Source organism: Orycteropus afer, unplaced genomic scaffold (genome assembly GCF_000298275.1).
Source record: "Orycteropus afer afer isolate SDZICR_OR568_19922 unplaced genomic scaffold, OryAfe1.0 scaffold00147, whole genome shotgun sequence".
Taxonomy (NCBI): domain Eukaryota; kingdom Metazoa; phylum Chordata; class Mammalia; order Tubulidentata; family Orycteropodidae; genus Orycteropus; species Orycteropus afer.
The window spans coordinates 3,845,803-3,865,801 of record NW_006921734.1 but is presented as its reverse complement, the minus strand read 5'-3'; the positions used below and the strand labels follow the sequence as shown (position 1 = coordinate 3,865,801).

The window sequence follows — 19,999 nt, the reverse complement described above, 5'->3', positions numbered from 1 at the left end:
GAAATCCAAACTGAGGATTCATATTCTTATGCCCACCCCTCAGTCAGTATCCAGTATCAGCTGACTCTGAGAAAGGATCACCCAGGTCTGCAGAGCCATGAGAGAAGAGTAATATGCTCTGCACTGAGTATCAGACAGACTTCCCTTCAGTGTCCCCAGTTTATTATACTAGAACCTTAACCAGGATGGAGTTTAAACATTCACCCTCTCCCTCTCACCCTACCAAACACACGCGCCTGCCCCCAGACAATGGTAAAACTTACTTATTTTAATATCCTGGGAAGAGGTAGAAATACCTAGTCAAAGTCACCCTTTCAGTAGTGGGCATCTGTGTCTTACTTTCTGGCATCTCAAATGAACGTTGGATCTAAAAGAGAAAAGAAAATGCATAGACACATTTTTCTGAGTGAAGAATCTTAGTTTAAACTGGGAAAGCAACATAAATAAATAAATAATAAGTGTTTACATCTATAAGAATCATAGCAGTATATACTTCTAAACATGAAATGCAGACTTTTAAAATTTGTGACTAGATCTGATAGCTATGACGGACACAGGCAAATTAGTTTCCACTAGTTTGCCTATTCAGTGCAGGAGGACAGTTAAAGTCAATGACTATTTTCTAGTGGCTGTAGACCATGACAGGTTGAATTTGACTTCCAGATTTACCAGCTCATCAAAGAACCTCAAAGCTTATCTAGAGAAAAAGGACATTATTAGAGGACAAATAACATGTCTAGAGCTGCTCTAGGCTTCCAACTGAATAGCTGAACATTCACAAAATTTCAGTGGGAGAAGCTTAGAAAACCCACCTTTCGGAATATTTCCTCCAGGTGACAGGAACAGGAATATTCTTGCAAATATTCGATAAGTTTTATAATAAAAATAGAGCCCAATGTTGGATGTCTCCAAGAAACATTATCTGTGAATAAAACATATTTGAAGTCTCATGACTGATCCCTGACTTGGCACAGAAAGGAAGCCCTAGGAGTTCCACTTTAGCTGAGGTAGATTTTTGAGTTCACTGTGTTCTGGTAGTGCCTAAGGGATTTGACCACTAACCAGAGGTTGGCAGTTCAAACCCACCAGCTGCTCCACAGAAGGAAGATGGGGCAATCTACTTCTGTAAAGATTTATGCCTTGAAAACCCAATGGAGGTCACTGTAAGTTGAAAATGACTCAATGGCAATGAGGGTGTGTGTGTGTGTGTTTTCTATACACAATATGCTGTTTTCAGAAATTTTATTAAAAATTCAGTGAGTACATTCTTACTGATACTTGACAATTGTTAAGAGTACTATATATTGTCCAGATAATAAGGTAATATAAAACCTGAGTTTAAGGTGTCATAAATAAGTATAGAGGAGGGAAGGGCAGAATGGATCGAGGGGAGTTATTGGGACTTGAGGAAGGAATTTCTTAGTGTGGGCTTAAAGACTGACACTTCCTGACTCTGATTTAAGTTAACAATATACTGTGAAAATCAATGCCCACAACTTTAAAGGAAATGGTAATGACTTCTGCCACGAAAAGATGCTTGAGAATTAGATGTAATTTAACACAAGTGGCCAGAAAATTATAATACCCAGTCTATATAGACAATTATATTAATAACTTTAAGCATATGTTTTATATAAGTAATTTAATGAACATAAAATAATATCTCATCATTAGTTATTTATGGAACAAAAAAATGTTAACTAATTATGAAAACAGTACCATATAAAAGAATGTGTAAACCTTGGAAGGATTAAGGGAAACAAGACCATATTTTATGGAAGGACAATAAGATCTTATAGAGTGGAGGAATATTAAGGAAGATATTAGTTACATGGAATAGCAGAAGCATAAAAGTAGTGCACATATTTTTGCATATCAAAGTGGTACCAATAGCAATGTATATGATCATGGATAAGTTATTTAATCAATAGTTTAGTCAAAGACAATGATAACAAAAGTCTGTTTTTAATAATAAATAACAAATAATTTTAATAATACAATTAATTCTCTTTAAGCCGAAGCTGCTTTTGAGGGTAGTTCTACTTAAAGAAGTGGGTAGGAAAGAGAGTAGAGGGAGATACTTCTACAAATCCTTTATGAAATGAAGGGAATTAGTGGTGACTTTGCTCAGAGGAGCACTACAGAGTGCTTGGGAGTTTCAAAAGGGAATGTGGAGCTAGGTTAGTATAGGGAGCTTAATATAACTAGCTTACTTGCTGTTTCTAGGGTCCATATGGAATGGAGATGTGAGGAAAGTGAAGAAAAAGAGAGATAGATTACAGGAAGATTTATCATATTGAGAAGCCAAAGGACCACATGGGGCTATATAACCCAACCAAATCTACTGCCATCAAGTCAATTCCAACTCATAGTAACTCTATAGGACAGGTTTCCAAGACTGTAAATCTTTGCAGAAGCAAATGGCACAGCATTCTCCTTAGGAGCAGCTGGTAGATTCAAGTCAATGACCTTTTGGTTAGCAGCTGAATGTTTTAACCACTGAACTATTTATTCAGTGGTAAATCTTCTGTGGAAGGCAGTGGAGATCAAAGAACTTTAAGGAACGGTTATGTCTGATACTAAATTTGAAGTCATTTTTATCACTGCTACATAAACACTTTCCTTCTCAAAACACTCAGTAAAGTCTGCTAAATATATTTAAGCTGTTAATGTCTGGGACTTTTGCTTTTTGTGGTGGTGGTAGTGGTGATTTTTGTTCATTGGGACAGGAGACGAAAAACAGAACAAAACATTTGAGTTCTCTTACAAGACCTGGTCAACACAATTCAGAAGCAGGGTATCTCTTGATGGATGGCAGTCTTATTACAGGATATAATCCATAACCTACCCTATTTGAGCAGAGACAAGATAGAGTCAGAAGTAATCAATAGAATGTCAGTTCTCAGAAAATTGCAAAACATAGTGGATGGAAGAATTCAAATGACCTTGAGAAGAAGATGACTCAAGGTAAAATCTGTGTTTCAAAATACTGACCTTTACCTGTAGCAGTAATTTAATGTGCGATTTATTTTGTATCATGCTCAATAATTTACATATATGTATTATCTACTTCAGTCCTTAGAACAATGTTATTTTTATTTATATATATCAGTGAAGAATTCATAGAAACCTCAGAGAAGCTAAATTGTTACTGTTGTTATGTGCCATCGAGTCAGACCCCACTCAGAGCAACCCCTCCTTGGGTTTCCGAGACAGTATCACTATGGAAATAGATTGCCCAACCTTCTTTCCCAGGAGTGGCTGGTGGGTTTGAACTGCCAGGCTTCTGATTAGCAGTCAAATGCCTTAGGCACTATGCTACCAGAGCTCCTAAATAAGTGAAGCTAATCTGGCAAGTAGTTTGGCTATGATAACAGGAGGGACCAATCTATGTAGAAGGATCTCATGCTTGGAAAAATAGAGGCTTGGCAAAAAAGAGGAAGACACTTAACAGGATCAACTGACACAGTGGCTGCAACAATGGGCTCAAACATGGCAATAACTGTGAGGTTTACACAGTATCATTTTTTGCTCTGCTGTACATAGAATCCCTATGAGTCAGAACTAATTTGACAGCACCTAACAAGAGCAAAGGTTTACAAAGTACTAAAGGACATAGCCAGGTTACAATCACAGAGCTCTTACTCCAAAAACTAGACTTAGAATATGTAATCATGAAGACGCGTGCTGATGGATTCACTTCATACTTGTGATTGAAACCGCTTCAACTTACGGCCCTGGCATACTGTGTCTGCCTCTCTGCCTTTTCCAACAATGTTCTTCTATAAGCAATTAAGGTCTAGGAAATTTGGACTTCTCAGTGATTCTTGTTACGCATCTTTTCTTTGTAGAGTGAGATTCTCATTTACTTCAGTGTAGAAATTCTTCATTTGAATTCTCTGGTAGCCTTCCTTATCTTTCTTTCCTTATTTATTTATTTATTTACTTTGATTGTAGTGAAAATATACACAATAAAACATTTGCCAACATAACAACTTCCACATTTACAGCTCAGGGACATTGATATTTTCATATTGTGCCACTATTATTTCTATCCTTTTCCAAAATATTCCACCACTATTTGCATAAAGTCAATGGCCTGCAAACAAAAGCTTCCCCTTTTCCCTTCCACCCTACCCTGGGAAACTCTAATATCTTTGGTGTGTGTACATATATATGTGTGTTTGTGTGCATGTATATGTATATATATATATATATATATATATATATGTTGTTGTTGTTGTTATGTGCTGTCAAGTCAAATCCGACTCATAGCGACCCCTCCTTGGGTTTCCGAGGCAGTATCACTACGGAAGTAGGATTGCCCAACCTTCCTTCTGAGGAGTGGCTGGTGGGTTTGAACCGTCAGCCTTCTGGTTAGCAGTCAAGCGCTTTAGCCACTATGCTACCAGAGCTCCTATAGATAGATAGATAGATAGATAGATAGATAGATAGATATAGACACATTTTTTTTTTTCTCCAACCTATCTAGGAATTCCAACCCCCATCCCTGGTAACTGACAAAGAAAGTTCTCTTCCATGTAAAAACCTTACCTTGACTTTTTATAATAGTGGACTAAAACAATATTTATTTTGTGATTAACTTATTTTGCAGCATAATGTCCTCCAAGTTCATCCACATTATGTGCTGCTTTGCAGATTCTTTAGTGTTGCATGTTATTCCATTGTGTGTATATACCACAGTTTGCACATCCCTTCCTCCACTGATGGGCACTTAGGTTGTTTCCATCTCTTTGTTATTCTGAATAGTGCTGTGATGATCATGGGTGTGCATATATCTATTCATGTCCTGGCTCTCACTTCTTTAGGATACATACCTGGTAATGGGATTGCTGGATCAAATGGTATTTCTATTTCCAACTTTTTAAGGAATTGTCATAACAGTGGTTTTTATCACTTTACAGTCCCACCAGCAAATTATGAGAGTTTCAATCTCTCTGCATTCTCACCAGCATTTGTTATTTTCTGTCTTGTTGAACTTTGCTATTAATGCTGGGGTGAGATGGTATCTCATTATGGTTTTGATTTGCATCTCTCTAATAGCTAATCACTGTGAACATTCCTTCATGTATTTGTTGGCTGACTGGCTTGAATATCTTATTTAGTGAAGTGTCTATAATGTCTTCAGCCCATTTTTTAATCAGATTGTTTGTCTTTTTAATGTTGAAGTGCTGGAGTTTTCTATAAATTTTAGGGAGATGTCCTTTGTCAGATATGTCACCACTGAACATTTTTTCCCCATTCTGTAGATTCTCCTTTTACTCTTTTGGAGGAATCTTTTGATGCACAGAAGAATTTAATTTTTAGAAGGATCCAATCATCTAGTTTATCTTGTACTGTTTGTGTATTTTGGATTATGCTTGATAGTCTATTTATTCCATAAATTAAGGCCCCTAGGTTTCCCCCTATTTTTTCTTGATGAACTTCATAGATTTAGGTTTCACATTTAAGTCTTTGATCCATTTGGAGTTAGTTTTTGTTTATGGTATGAGGTATGGATCTTGTTACATTGTTCTGCAAATGGATATCCAATTCTGTCAGCAAAATCTTTTTTGTTAAAAAGATTATTTCTTCCCCATTTAATAGATTTTCACCCTTTGTCAAAGAACAGCTGACAATAGGTGGATGGATCTATTTCTGGGTTCTCAATTCTGTTCTACTAGTCTATGTGCCTGTCGTTGTGCTAATATCATAGCCTTCCTTTTTAAGAAAAATATTTGCACCATGGAAGAGTTTACTAATTACTAATTCACTGCAAATACATGAATATTTGGTCTCTGTGGACAAGGGGAATTGAAAGTGTAAGGAAGAATGATTGACTTGATCTTGAAAAATCCTATCTAAAGTGCGACACAGGAATCTAATAGGTGGGTGTGAATTTCAGCATTGGTAACCCCACTAGGATCCTGTCATTACCTGGTGTTGAAGAACAGAAAGCTATGAAATCCTTCTCTATGTGGGCTTTCTTAATGGCATCATCCTCAAACGTTTTTGGAGCCATTGAGTCATGGTCTGCATCTGCAGAAATTTTTACTGAGTCTTTAAACCACACCACTCCTTGGTTCTCTGAAAAGCCAAGATCAAGATTCTTATTATTATCAATTACCAAAAGGCAAACTTTCTCCCCTAGAATTCTGATTAACCATATTTATTAATTCATTTTTCATTCACATGCACATACACACATACATCTCAGAATAATCATTTCAACAACTTCTATTGTTATTCTCTCTTCACCCTCAAAGAAATTCTAATAACCTTAAAATACCAAAGTCTCAGCATGAAAAGTAGTACCTTATTAGTTAAAAATAGAACAAATATCTACCAGCCAGTCCTACACTTCACAAAAGCTACCATCTTCTTTATTGACAGCATATATTCATTGCCATGAAGGAGCAGATATGACAAAAGTCAAAATTACTGGATGTAAACAGATGGTGAAGTTAGTACTTGAATGTCTTGAACTCTAGAAGATCTCAGTACTCACCACCACGGCAGGCCTGGATAATGATCACCTTGGGTTTATCTTTCAATTTTGGACAGTTCCGGGTGTTCAGTAATTGAAAGATGGTATTGACATCTAATATATCTGCCATGTTCTCTGAGTACTTTGTCCCACAAATACCATCCCGAATGCCATGAGACATGAACACCAGGAAAGCACTGTCAGAGTTTTCATGCTCCTTACGGGCAGCAAATTCCATCAGTACTGAAGTCATGTCCTGAAAGAAGCCATACCACTGACTTTTTACTTTGTGATTCAATCTCATGGTACTTGGCAATCAAGTAAAGGGGCACTTAAAGTATTGCTGGGTAATAGGAAAAACAATGGAGTGGAAAAGAATATTCAACTCTTAATTCAGCAAAAGGTGAAGAAAAGGGTTATTGGAAGTCATTCAGGGATTTCTAGTACAGAGAAAAAAAGGACATCACTGAGTTAATAGAATACTTCCCAAATAAAAGTTCTACAAGCTCCTGCTACAACAGTCTATATTAGAATGGAATTTGTAGCATGGAGTGCCCTCCAAAGAAATGAGTATATTCTAGAATATCACAAGATTAATTTTCTGATGCTAAAACCAAGCTTTCCAAGAGTGTTTAAAATATGTATGAATATGTATGATATATATGAGCAATTTTGTATGATAGACTTTACCGTAGCAGTGAGATTTTCTCTCACATCCACTTTGTACCCCAATTCTTCTAGCAACATCTTCATCCCTCTGAGATCAACATCAGCACCAGTCCTCCTGGGAAGAATCTCAAAATCCATGTTGCAGATAATGAGGGCCAGACGTGTGCGGGTCAACCTTTCTTTTATTGGGTAAATCTGTGGAAAATACAGGTTGAATGCATACTTTTGTTTTCTTTAATGGTGAGACCTTAAATTACATATTTGCCTTAAGAGTCTAAGGAGTTTTTCTCTCTTAAGTCTATCCAGACTCCCAATCCCATGAACCATAGGCAAAACTGGAAAAAGGGAATGAGTCAGACTGTATGAACAGAGATGGAGTTTATTAATGCCTAGATGGTAGCAGGGGACTAGACTAAATTATTATTGAGATATAAAATTATAAGTGATGCACCAGCTTTGAAGCCAGAATGACTGAATCTTAAAAATAACTCCTACAAATATTATTTGTTTGACTTTGAGGAAAATATTTAATTGCTCATGTTTCAGTTTTCTGATAACTGATACAAGTTATTTGATGTTTGAAGATGTCATTATATGTAAATGATTACAGCAATATCTGATACATATTAAACAGTCAATAGTTATTTTTGTTGCTCATTAGTCAAGTTATGGGACCAAACTTGGAACTCTCCACACAATCCAGGAACTCTTGGTAGTATGAATCCTTTATACAGGAAAATAATATGATGATTTTTGAGAACCCCTGAACAAAACTGGCTCTAAGAAAGAACCACAGTACTTCAAAATTAACTTCAAGTGAATCTTTCACCCCTTATCCTTGTGTTCTGACCACCGCACCTCGTCTGGCTTCTCTTTCAATATCCTTTGTGCTGTTTCTGGCAAGCAAAGCTTAAGGCTTCCTTTTGGCCCTGAGAATGTGAGCTGAGTTGTACAGTCCTTCATTGCCGAAGAAGCTGTAAGAAACAAGAAACATAATGAATAATGGTACCCTTGGCATTCCTGTTTGACACTTTTCGCAGCATCATCTATGTATGAAGCCAGAGAGGAGGAAATGCATTCTTAAGGGGAGAACCTTGGGCTAGTTGTCAACTTTGTTAAGTGAGTTCACTGTTAATTGGACACATTCCAAACCAGAGGGAAATTTCCTGTGATAAGACACAGGGCTACCTTCAGGATCAATCTTTTGGTATGAAAACAAAGGAAGGGAGGTTTTCAAGGCTATGAATGAAAAAAGCTCTCAGAAAAATAACCAATGTTAGATTAAATAATTGTTGTTGTTGTTGTTATGTGCCGACTCATAGCTACCCCTCCTTGGGTTTCCAAGGCAGTATCACTATGGAAGTAGATTGCCCCATCTTCCTTCCAAGGAGTGGCTGGTGGGTTTGAACCACCAGCCTTCTGGTTAGCAGTCAAGTGCTTTAGGCACTATGCTACCAGAGCTCCTAGATTAAATAATTAGGATATAAATTTATTTCATAAGAAGAGTTTAGGAGAAAAAGCAATGGAAGCTGATCTTAGTGACAATATTTAACTGTTTTAAAAGGATATATATTTATCTACTTACTTATTTACTTAACAGGACTAACACTGTGTATCAGGAATATAAAAGCAGAAGACAAAGATGAAGATGATAATGAAGGTGAAGATAAATAAGTCTTTATCCTATCCTGTAAGCTGTCTATCTCTCTTGTGTGCATAGGGAGAAAGGGAGGGGTATTGAATATATGAACAGCAATGAATATGAAATAGACTGATAAATGGTAAAATCATTGTGCACACTAAATGAATTTATGGCATTAGACATTGATTGCGCCAACTTATGAGGAAGAGTTTTCAGTTTTAAGCGAGAAAATCCTGAGGCTCTAGTTAATTGTATGTTAAATACCATCTGACAATATGATTACTTTCTAAAAAGAATTAAAGTAATATTTGTCAGTTTTAAAATAAGGATAAGTTTTACTGATACTTGGAGAATCCTTTTGAAAGTAAACTAACTAGAAAATCATATTCAATTTTGATCTACAACTTGAAGAGGAATTTGAAGAAACTACTGAATATTCAGTATATGTAAACCAAACCAGAAAAAAAAAAAAAAAAAAAGTCACTGCCATTGAGTCCGATCTGACTCATAGCAACCCTTCCTTTGAAGTTCCTTCTGAGGCAGCATCTCTAAGGAAGTAGATTGCCCAATCTTCCTTCCGAGGAGTGGCTGGTGGGTTTGAACCACCAGCCTTCTGGTTAGCAGTCAAATCCCTTAGGCACTATGCCAAAACAAGGTACATAAAATGGATTGACTATTCAAAAATGAAGAAATAATTAGAATGGATATCCTGGAGAAAACTACAGAAATCATCATTAGATGAGAGAAATGTTCTGTCTCTTCTTAGAGAAGCTTGGACAACAGTGGGGAAAATTAAATAGAAAGATTTGGCTCTCCCTTTTAACATTTCTTAATAAAAGAAAAGGGTTTTTTGGTTATTTACTGAATGCCTCACCCTATGAAAATTCAAGCAAGCACACATGGGATAATCACCCTTCATGATTTAGTAGAGCAATTTCTGAGGTGGGTGAAATATTTGATTCCCTCACCACTAAATTTCTTTTAAACATAAATTTCTTTTATTATAAGAGGAAAATGAGACTTTGGGATGAAATCATCCCAGAATTAGTGATGAAAACATGTTCTAGAACAATTAAAATACTGCTTATTTGGTAAAGGTGAGGCTAGGTTCATATAAGACTCAGATGTGCCAAAAAGAATCCTCGAGCATGATGACTTAGGTTTTCAGGGAGAGCAATGAAAACTTTTTATATCTTCCTTGTCATTTAGGAACTAGGAAAGTTATGTGCTACTTCCATTACTGTGTGCAATGAAAGTTTTTGCTTAATTTTTTTTTTTTTTTTTTTTTTTTAAAGTTAAGAAATGAATGGTTAGCTATTCAAAAATTCTCATCTTCCTGGGCACACAGCTAGTCTCTAAATTTCCAACCACTCTTACAGCCAGGGGTGTTCTTGTGATTGGAATATGAACACAAATAATTGATCCTCCATGTACTTTCCAATTCTAGTGGATGGTGATGACCAAGATGACTTTAGCATCTTATATGGTAGATATCAGAGCCACAAGTATGAAGAGGTCTAGGTGTTTGAATTACCACTTGGGGGAGAGCTGCCAATTGATCAAAGATGCCTATTTTATAATTTTCATGAGTAAAATTTATGAAACTAATAATATATTTCTATCATATCTGAATTATGATAACTGTTAAGTTTTTTACAGCATCCAATATTACTTTAACTGATAGATGTGTGCTTAATGGCATTTTTATTGATAAATTTGTATCTAATATTAATTTAATAAGTAAGATTCTTATATGCTATCCATTCATGCTTCACATATTCATATAAACTCAATTAAAGCAGGATTTGGGTATTTTGTTTATTGTACTTGAACCAGTCCATAGAACAGGCCATGAAACTTAGTTGTCATGTGATATATATATGTGTGTGTGTGGGGGGGAGCTCTGGTGGTATAGTGCCTAAGGCACTTGACTGCTAACCAGAAGGTGGTGGTTCAAACCCAATAGCCACTCCTCGGAAGGAAGATGGGACAATCTACTTCCGTAGTGATACTGCTTCGGAAACCCAAGGAGGGGTCGTTATGAGTCTGGTCTGACTCGATGGCACATAACAACAACATATGTATATAGGAGCTCTGGTAGCATAGTGTCTAAGGCACTTGACTGCTAACCAGAAAGAAGGCTGGCGATTCAAACCCACCAGCCACTCCTCGGAAGGAAGGTTGGGCAATCTACTTCCACAGTGATACTGCCTCGGAAACCCAAGGAGAGGTCGCTATGATTTGGATTCGACTCCACGGCAGTGGTTGCATTATATATACACGGCCACAATAAATATTAGTGATTGTGATAGTGATTAAATAATTCAGTGAAATAATATTTAGCAAATATTTATTGCATGTGTACCACAATTTCCAAATATGCAAGTAGGTGAGATCTAGTTACACATAAGCTAGATATGCTCAATTTTCTTACAGTTTTCTTAAAATCCACTGGGTTCAACTCGACGGCACATAACAACAACAAAAACAATGCTATACTATTTGAAAGTTTCTGGAAAATATTTTGTCATCTTAGCTATATGTATTCTGTTCCCCTTTCCCTACATTTTTTGTACTATTTCACTATAAGCACGAATACGAAGAAGAGGAAGAAGAAGTAACTAGCATATACTGTTGCTAGTTTGTGGTAAGCCCTAAACTGGGCTTTTAGGTATAAGGTAATTTAGTGACTGGTAAATACAATCAAGTTCAGTGCCTGGCTGTCCACCAGAGTGTCAGTCTTCACTGTGTGGAGGGAAAAGCCATTCTTGGACAGGACCATTATTAAATCATTATTTCAGACGCTTTAAGGAAGTTTCCTAAATGTCATAGAGAATGAACTGATGGAGCCAGAATACTAACACAAAATCTGTCTTGACTCATTGTTAGATCTTAATCACTAAGTGACTCTGCAAGAGGACCCACAATGGGCAAAGTACATTTGTACAAGTAATGGGTGCTCTGACTATAATCTCTGAAATTTCTCAGGCAAAGACAATCTTCCTGTCAGTAACATATGCCCTATTGCCAGGAGGAAAACACTGAAAACCTTTAGTTACACTATTTGGTTGCATACAATTGCCCAAACCTATTGTTAATTTCTCCTCTGGCATCCATATCCATTATGATTGTTTATTTCAAGAAGGAGAGGAATTGATATTCAGTTTATTTAGGGTTTTATAAGAATCTCAATATAAAAATACTCACCTAAGAAACTTATTCCAGAAACATTTAGAATTAACATGAGCTAACAATTAAGGAAACCTACAAGTCTTTAGTTCATAGTACCTATTGAGTCGGGTCTGACTCTACAGCACATAACAACAACAACATTGAAAACAAAATTGCCCATGTCCCTGTCTCAGTTCAGGAGAGCTACAGAAAGTCCCATAAAACTTCAAGCCCAAGAAAATAAACTGTTGGAATTGACTCTATAGCAGTGGGTTTGTTTTTGATTTTGGTTCCCACCTAGACTGCTGGTCTAAATTAACCATCAAGAATTTCAAGAAAAATGTCTGAAGGCCTTGCATGGCCGTAGCATACATGCCAAGAAATGTCTTCTAGAAAGACTCTCCCATTAGGGTACATTCAATAAGTACATCTAATTATCATATACTATAGCCATAAAAAAAAAAGGCACATGGATGAAGGGGAGACAAAGCTATGAAATACCTGACTATGGGGATATTGTTGGAAATCTAGAGAGGCAGGACTCAGGTGTTAGAAGTATTCCAGGACATTGTGCCTCTAGGATTCAAGGAAGATGGATTGAAAAGAGTGGTGCAAGGAAGAAGCTTTGACTATTTTGCTATTAATCTTCATCTTTATTCCATTGACTGATTGTTTTTAACTTGGTTGTAGGTCAAAAGTGCACAATAGTAAAGACGGATTGAAAGAAAAACAAGAAATTCATTACAAATAGATGACACAGAAAGCATCTGATATGTCAGCTCAAGCAGACATAGGCTTCTCTTATTCTCTAGAAAACAGATTTCATGTTTTCAAAGGACATCTCCCCCTTCACATTGGCTCTGGGAAGTGCAACAGTGATCAGTGACTGGCCCACCTTCAGAGTTTGCATTTTCACTGTGTGGATGAACTATAGAATCTTAGGGTCAGTTCAGATGCCTTAGCCCCTATTAGCACCCATGGGGGAGGACTGGAGGTAGAAAGACTGGGCCTCACACCCAGTACCTGCAAATGGGCAATCTTACCCCAAAGAAAAATCAAGGGCCAACTAGAGGAAGGAGTCCATTTAAAATCCTTAATTTTCTGTAAATATTCCACTTAGTCTCTGTGTGTTCTACCACCATTAGAACATAAATTCCTCCAAGAGAGCAAACTTTTGGAAAGAGATTGTAAAAAGTATTTCAACTCTGTGGTGGAAAAGAAAGATCTGAGTTCTTCATATCAGAAAACTACATACATGTTCCTAGGGATCACCAGTTTTAGCCAAAAATACAAATAGTAATAATAATAATAATAAATACATAATAATGTGACATGGCAGAGGACTTTAGTTGCAGGATGAAGTTTCTCAGACTTTTCCCATAAACTTTAAAGAATGAGTCACCAAACTCACAGGGCAAGAAAAGAGCTCAAATACAAAAAGAAACAGAGGCCAGAGGAACAGGCAAGAAGAGAGAGAGTGGAGACTGCAATGTAAACAGTGAGAGAGATAGGGCCCTGAGTCCAGAGGCAAGGGTGTTTTCTCCACACTGATTTCTGCACAACTAATGCAGATATCATACGTTCGACTCAAGATCTATTTAAACTTCAATATGACTCATTGACCCTTACCTGGGGACAGCCCCAGCTTCTCAGCAATGATAGAGTCTTCTTCACAAATATGGTTGACGCATATTTCACATGCCCGGGGCCCTTTACGAATGACAGAGTCAATCAAAGCTCGGGCTTTATCCATGACTGTAGGATTTTCATCTATTATTGACTCCATCTCCTCCTGGTTCAGCACTTTTTTTTCTAATAATTCATCCAGCAAGACTTTTATTGAGCCCTTGTTCACTGACTGGATAAAGAGCTTCCTTTTCTCCTTCAGGACTTTGTCTGTTGAAAGAGCAAGGATTCACCAAGTCATGAAAAGAGCTTAATTTTCTTCTCATGTCAGTAACAAGAAATAGCCTCCTTTAAATTTGATTGGGGGGGAAAAAAGCCTCTCACCATATTCAGCACCTTTCCCATTTCTTCCCTCATGATTAGCCATGTTTACTGTCATCACATTAGTGCCTGAGGATCAGAGATGCTGCTGACAAGCTTTGTGTTTAACTCCAAAGAGGCTGAGTGAGAGCCTGTTTCCTTTGGGGGCAATGGCCGCAGTTTCCCACCCTGATGCCGTTACGCAATCTCAGTCAGGCTCATTTCATTTGAAAATTCAGTTAAGATTGCAAAACGGCAGCAGGATACAGCAAAGCCTTGCTTCCTTTCTTTCTCGCGATTTTTGCTTTACAAAGGCTGTAAAAGCTTCTTCCTCTGCTACTCTCTCGTCTCTCTAACTCCCTTCTTCTGCCGATCCTTCAGTCTGCCCCAGTAAACATTCACAAAACCTAATTAAGATTATTAAAGAGCTCCCCCTTGCAAAAGTGATTTTCTCCTCAAGATGTATCATTTTAAAGAGTAAAAAACTCACCCGCCATGGCTTCTTCCTCTCACCCTCACTGTGTGAAAGGAAACTGAAAGCTTGTTCCGCTTTCTTTCAGGCAAAGTTCCTTTTCAAATTGAGAAATAACCACTGTCCATGTAGCTATTAGTCGGGGCGACTCGATGGCAAATAACAACAACAACAACATGTATATGCATGTCACTTTTTTTTTTTTTTTTGTGACCAAAGAAATCATCAGATTGCTGAACTTTCAACTGCATTAGAGTGTGTCCTTGGAAAATTTTCTTCAGTAGCATTTGGATAGGGTCAAGGTACAAGAGTGAAGATTGAAGAACATAAAAGAAATGAGAAAGAATGTATACAATTAAACTCATACAGTAAAGAATCTCCCATTCACTAGGGGGATTAATTTAGCTATTGAAGGAGGTGATCCAGGGTGGCTGTGACCTACACCACAGCTCTGCACTATTTCAGCAACAAGAGTTGTATGCACTCCTGGGAAGCTATTCTTCATTTAGGAGCAGAGACATTTCTAATTAGTCAAGTATTTCCTTAACTTAACATTCTTCCTTAAGAGATGCGTCACTTTTGAAGGATACTCTATCACAGAAAGTAAAACTCAGACTCTGAATTCAGAATGTCTGACTTTGCAATTAAACCATCTGTTCTTGTGACAGGGGTTGAATTTTTCTATGTGTTGGTTTCCCTACCTGCAATTTTTCTTAAATTGTACATACAAATATAGTCAAAAGTATTAAGTGAGTGAAAACGTAGAAACTGCTTAGAATATAGCTTGGCACTTAGTAAACACTCAATAAATTATGACATTTTTAAAAACTCTATATTGTGATTTGGGTAAGTTATGCTATTATTATTAATGTAAATATTTCACACTAGAAAAAATATACCAAATAAATTATTTTCAGGTCATCTTGTTGTTCTGAACTTGTAAGTGCTGCTATTGGGTCAGTTCCAACTAGTAGTAACCCTATGTATAGCACAATGAAACATTCCCCAATCCTGCAGCGTTCTCATAATCATTGTATAATTGAGTCCATTGTTGAAACCCTTGTCATCCATCATGTTGAGCATCATCCTCTTCTTCACTGACCCTCTGCTAAGTATGATGTCCTTCTCTAGGGACTGACTTCTAAGAAGCATTCTGACTGTACTTCTTCCGAGACATATCTGTATGTTGTTCTCAGAGTCCCTAGTATAATCAGTATTCTTTACCAAAACCATCAGTCAAAGACGTTAATTCTTCTTCAGTCTTCCTTATTCATTGTCCAGCTTTCATTCACATGAGGTGCTTGAAAATACCATGGCCTGAATACATGTGACACTTACCATGGCCTGTTTGTCTTCAAAGTGACCGAGTTCTTTTTAACACTTTAAAGAGGTCTCTTATAGAGGATTTGCCCAATGCAATGTCATTTGACTTTCGACTGCTATTTCTACGGGCAATGATTGTGGATTCAAGCAAACTGAAAACCTTGATAACTTTACTATTTTCTCCATTTCTCATGATATATGTTATAGGTCAAGTTATTAGGATTTTTGTTTTCTTTATGTTGGGATGTAATCTGTATAGAAAGCTGTAGTCTTTGATCTTCATCAGTAAACAATTTCAGTCCTCTGCTTTCTGCAAGCAAGTTTGTATCATCTGCATATCACAAATTGTTAATGAGTCTCACCAATCCTTATGCTTTGTTTTTTTTTTTTCATATAGTCCAACTTTTTGGATTATTTGCTCAGTATACATATGGAATGAATATGATAAGGAAATACAACCTGCACTCATACCTTTTTTGAGTTTAAACCATGAATATCACTTTGCTCTGTTTAAATGTCTGACTCTTGGTCTGTATACAGGTGCCACATGAGCATAAGTAAGTATTCTGGAATTTAAACTTTTCACAATGATATTCATAATCTGTCATAGTCCCCACATTCAAATGCCTTTGCATAGTCAAAATAAAAAAAAAAAAAAGAAAACATCTTTCTGTGTGTTTTATTTAACAATTATTTGTGGATAACCTACTTCTTGCCATGTTATTCAGTATAACTTCACTGGTAGAAAAAATTCAATCCAAAATATGTACTGTTATTGTTGTTGTTATGTGCCATCGAGTCAGACCCAACTCATAATGACCCCTCCTTGGGTTTCCGAGGTGGTATCACCTAAATTGACTAAAGAAGGAAAGGAAGATTTCAACAAATCTAAAACAAATGACGACATTGAATTAGTAATGAAAAACATCCCAACAGAGAAAAGTTCAGAACAAGGTGACTTCGTTGTGAATTCTAGCAAACATTCAAAGAAGAATGCTTATAAATGCTTATAAAAAGCAAAAGAGAAAGGAATGCATACCTCCTAACTCATGCCATGAGGCTGGCATTATCCTGATACCAAATCTAGAGAAAAATATCACAAGAACAGAAAATTACAGACCAATATCTCTTATGAATATAAATAGAAACATCTTCAAAAAATACCATCAAATAAAATCCAAAAGTATACTAAAAATATTATACCTCATGACCAATTCTAGGAATTCAAGGGTGGGTCAACATATGAAAATGAATACATGTGACACAGCACATTAACAGAATGAAGGAAGAAACAAAACACACAAGCAAAAGCACATGCTACAATGCGTAAAAGATATTTGACAACATTTAACACCTTTCATAATAAAAACCCTCATCAAACAATGACTAGAAGGGAAACTCCTTGCATCATAAAATTTATGAAAACTCCACAACTAACAGCATACTCCATCGTGAAAGAAAATATTCTCCTTAAAGGGGTCAAACGTAGCAATGATTGTGAGGGTAGTGCAGGACTGAGAAACATTTAGTTCTGTTATACATGAGGTCACTATGCTTTGGAACCGACTCTGTGGTACCTAATGACAAGAGAATCAGGAACAAGACAAGACTATCTGTTTTCACCATTCAACATTGTACTAGAAGTTCTTTTGGGAGTGATTTGGCAAGAAAAGGAAATAAGAGGCATCCAAAATGGAAAGAAAGAAGGAAACCTATTTCTATTCACAGATGACATGTTCTTATATAAAGAAAACTCTATAGAATCCATATGAGAGGTATGAGTGTTCATAAGTGAATTCATTAATTTGCAGAGGATAAGGTCAACATTCAAAAATTAATTGGGTTTCTGTGCTATGAGAATCTGAAAAGGAAATTAAGAAAATAATTCCATTTTCAATAGTATCTAAAACAAAAAAAAAAAAAAACAACCTAGAAATAAATTTACAAAAGAAGCTGACAGACTTAAATACAGAAAACTATAAAACATTGCTGAATGAAATTAAAGGACCACTAAATAAACGTTAGGAGCTCTGGTAGCATAGTGTGCCTAAGGCACTTGACTGCTAACCAGAAGGCTGGCGGTTCAAACCCACCAGCCACTCCTCAGAAGGAAGGTTGGGCAATCCTACTTCTGTAGTGGGAGCTGTGGTCATAGTGTGCCTAAGGCACTTGACTGCTAACCAGAAGGCTGGCGGTTCAAACCCACCAGCCACTCCTCAGAAGGAAGGTTGGGCAATCCTACTTCTGTAGTGGGAGCTGTGGTCATAGTGTGCCTAAGGCACTTGACTGCTAACCAGAAGGCTGGCGGTTCAAACCCACCAGCCACTCCTCAGAAGGAAGGTTGGGCAATCCTACTTCCGTAGTGATACTGCCTCGGAAACCCAAGGAGGGGTCGCTATGAGTCGGGGCCGACTCGAGGGCAAACAACAACAACAACAACTAAGCCTCAACTGCCAGCCTTCTATTTAACAGCCAAATGCCTTAGGCACTATGCCACCAGAGGTTCCCTTCAGCTTCATCCTCTCAATTGTAAGATAACGATCACAATTATTCTTGTTCCTAGAACAGAATGATTGGTGTAAACACCTGTTCTCAGTGTTTCCACTACATAGTAATCATAATGTATCACCTAGAAGACATAGCTACCAAATTATACTTCTTTGTAAAATGCTTCTAAGTTCTTCATGTGCTTATTTCATCACCTACAAGAGCAAAGATGTCACTCCAAAGACTAAGGTTTATCTAACCCAAGACAATACCAAGGTGATTGGTGTTTTCAATCAGTTCGTATGGATGTGAAAACTGGACAGTGAATAAGGAAAACAGAAGAAGAGTTGATGCCTTTGAATTGTGATGTTGGCAAAAAATACTGAAAACTCCATGGAAATTCCAGAATGAATGAATCTGTCCTGGGCAAAGTACAGCCAGAATGATCCATAGAAATAAGAATGACCAGACTTTGTCTCATCTGCTTTGGTCATGTTGTCAGAAGGGACCATTCCCAGGAGAAGGATATTGCGTTTGGTAAAGGAGAGGGTCAGCGTAAAAGGGGAAGACCTTCAATGAGATGGATTGGCACAGGAGCTGCAATGATGGGCTCAAGCACAGCAAGGATTGTGAGGATGGCACATGACTGGACAGTGTTTTGCTATGTTGTAAATAGGGTCGCTATGAGTCAGAGCAAACTTGATGGCACCTAACAGCAACAGCAATCACACCTGTTTAAGTTAGATAGGTTAAGTAAACATTGATTTTATCATATGAATAGGATGACCAGATGTCAGAAATTGGACAAGCACAAAGGTGCAGACTCGGGTGAGAAGCCAGCTTTCCTGCTCACCCAATACTCTATTCTGTGTGATGTACTGTTTTCCAACCTAGCAATGTGCTGGTAAGGAGTATACAGCCAGAGGATAAGTCTTTGCCCCTGTTCTTATGGATATGAGGATAGTGTGGGTAGTATAAGATATACGCATAAAGAACAATGATAATTATTATAAAAGAGAGCATAGATATCAAAATGTTGGTATATCAAAATCCTGCTATATTATAAATATAGATATCAAAATCCTGTTATAAATAGGATCAATTAAATAAGGCCTTGAACATTCTGAGAAGGTTACTTCTGGCTTCCAAATACACTCTGTGACTTTCAGGAAGAAAGGTTTCTGGATTAGCAAGGGGAAGAGATAGAGAAAGTAACTGATTTATTGATTTTCTATGTTCTAGGTACTAAAATAGGTCCTGAAGCTAGTTTTAAAAACATTGAGGATTTATTTGTAGTGTGTTAACTTTAAAGATCAGAAATGCGAGGCTCAAATGAACAAATAACTTAATAAATTGTGGAGGGCATTAGTTCAAAGTGTGATTGGATTGCTCTAATCCAAAGAATTTGATGGGTTTTTTTTATCCCCGCCTATGTCTACACAGATTAGAGATGTAGGATCAGTGCAACTCAGTAAGAGAAAACAACATGAGCAAAATGCAGAGGCAAGAAGCACATATAGGAGAAACACAATGAAATCACTTTGCTTAAATCAAATGATGCTTGTTGGGCAGCAGTGGAAAATAAATTTTGAGAGACAGATTGAGACCAAATTATGATGGTTTATGACAGACAGAATGAAAAGTTTAAACTCATGAGAAAGGCAATAGGGAGCCAATGCACCTTCTTAATTGTTGTTGTTGTTGTTGTTGTTATGTGCCGTCGAGTCGGACCCGACTCATAGTGACCCCTCCTTGGGTTTCC

The 19,999-nt window shown here is 37.1% G+C and overlaps 1 protein-coding gene across 1 annotated transcript; it reads right to left on the bottom strand.

The window, feature by feature from the left end:
- Positions 1 to 268: 268 nt before the first annotated feature.
- On the bottom strand, positions 269 to 14,022 carry LOC103201325 (caspase-1). Its single transcript, XM_007945998.2, has 8 exons — positions 13,980 to 14,022; positions 13,599 to 13,886; positions 8,015 to 8,130; positions 7,178 to 7,351; positions 6,509 to 6,743; positions 5,938 to 6,087; positions 813 to 922; positions 269 to 367 (listed from the first exon to the last, which is right to left on the bottom strand). The coding sequence occupies exons 1-8, from the start codon at positions 14,020 to 14,022 to the stop codon at positions 269 to 271; spliced, it is 1,215 nt and encodes a 404-aa protein (XP_007944189.2).
- Between the last annotated feature and the right edge of the window lie 5,977 nt (positions 14,023 to 19,999).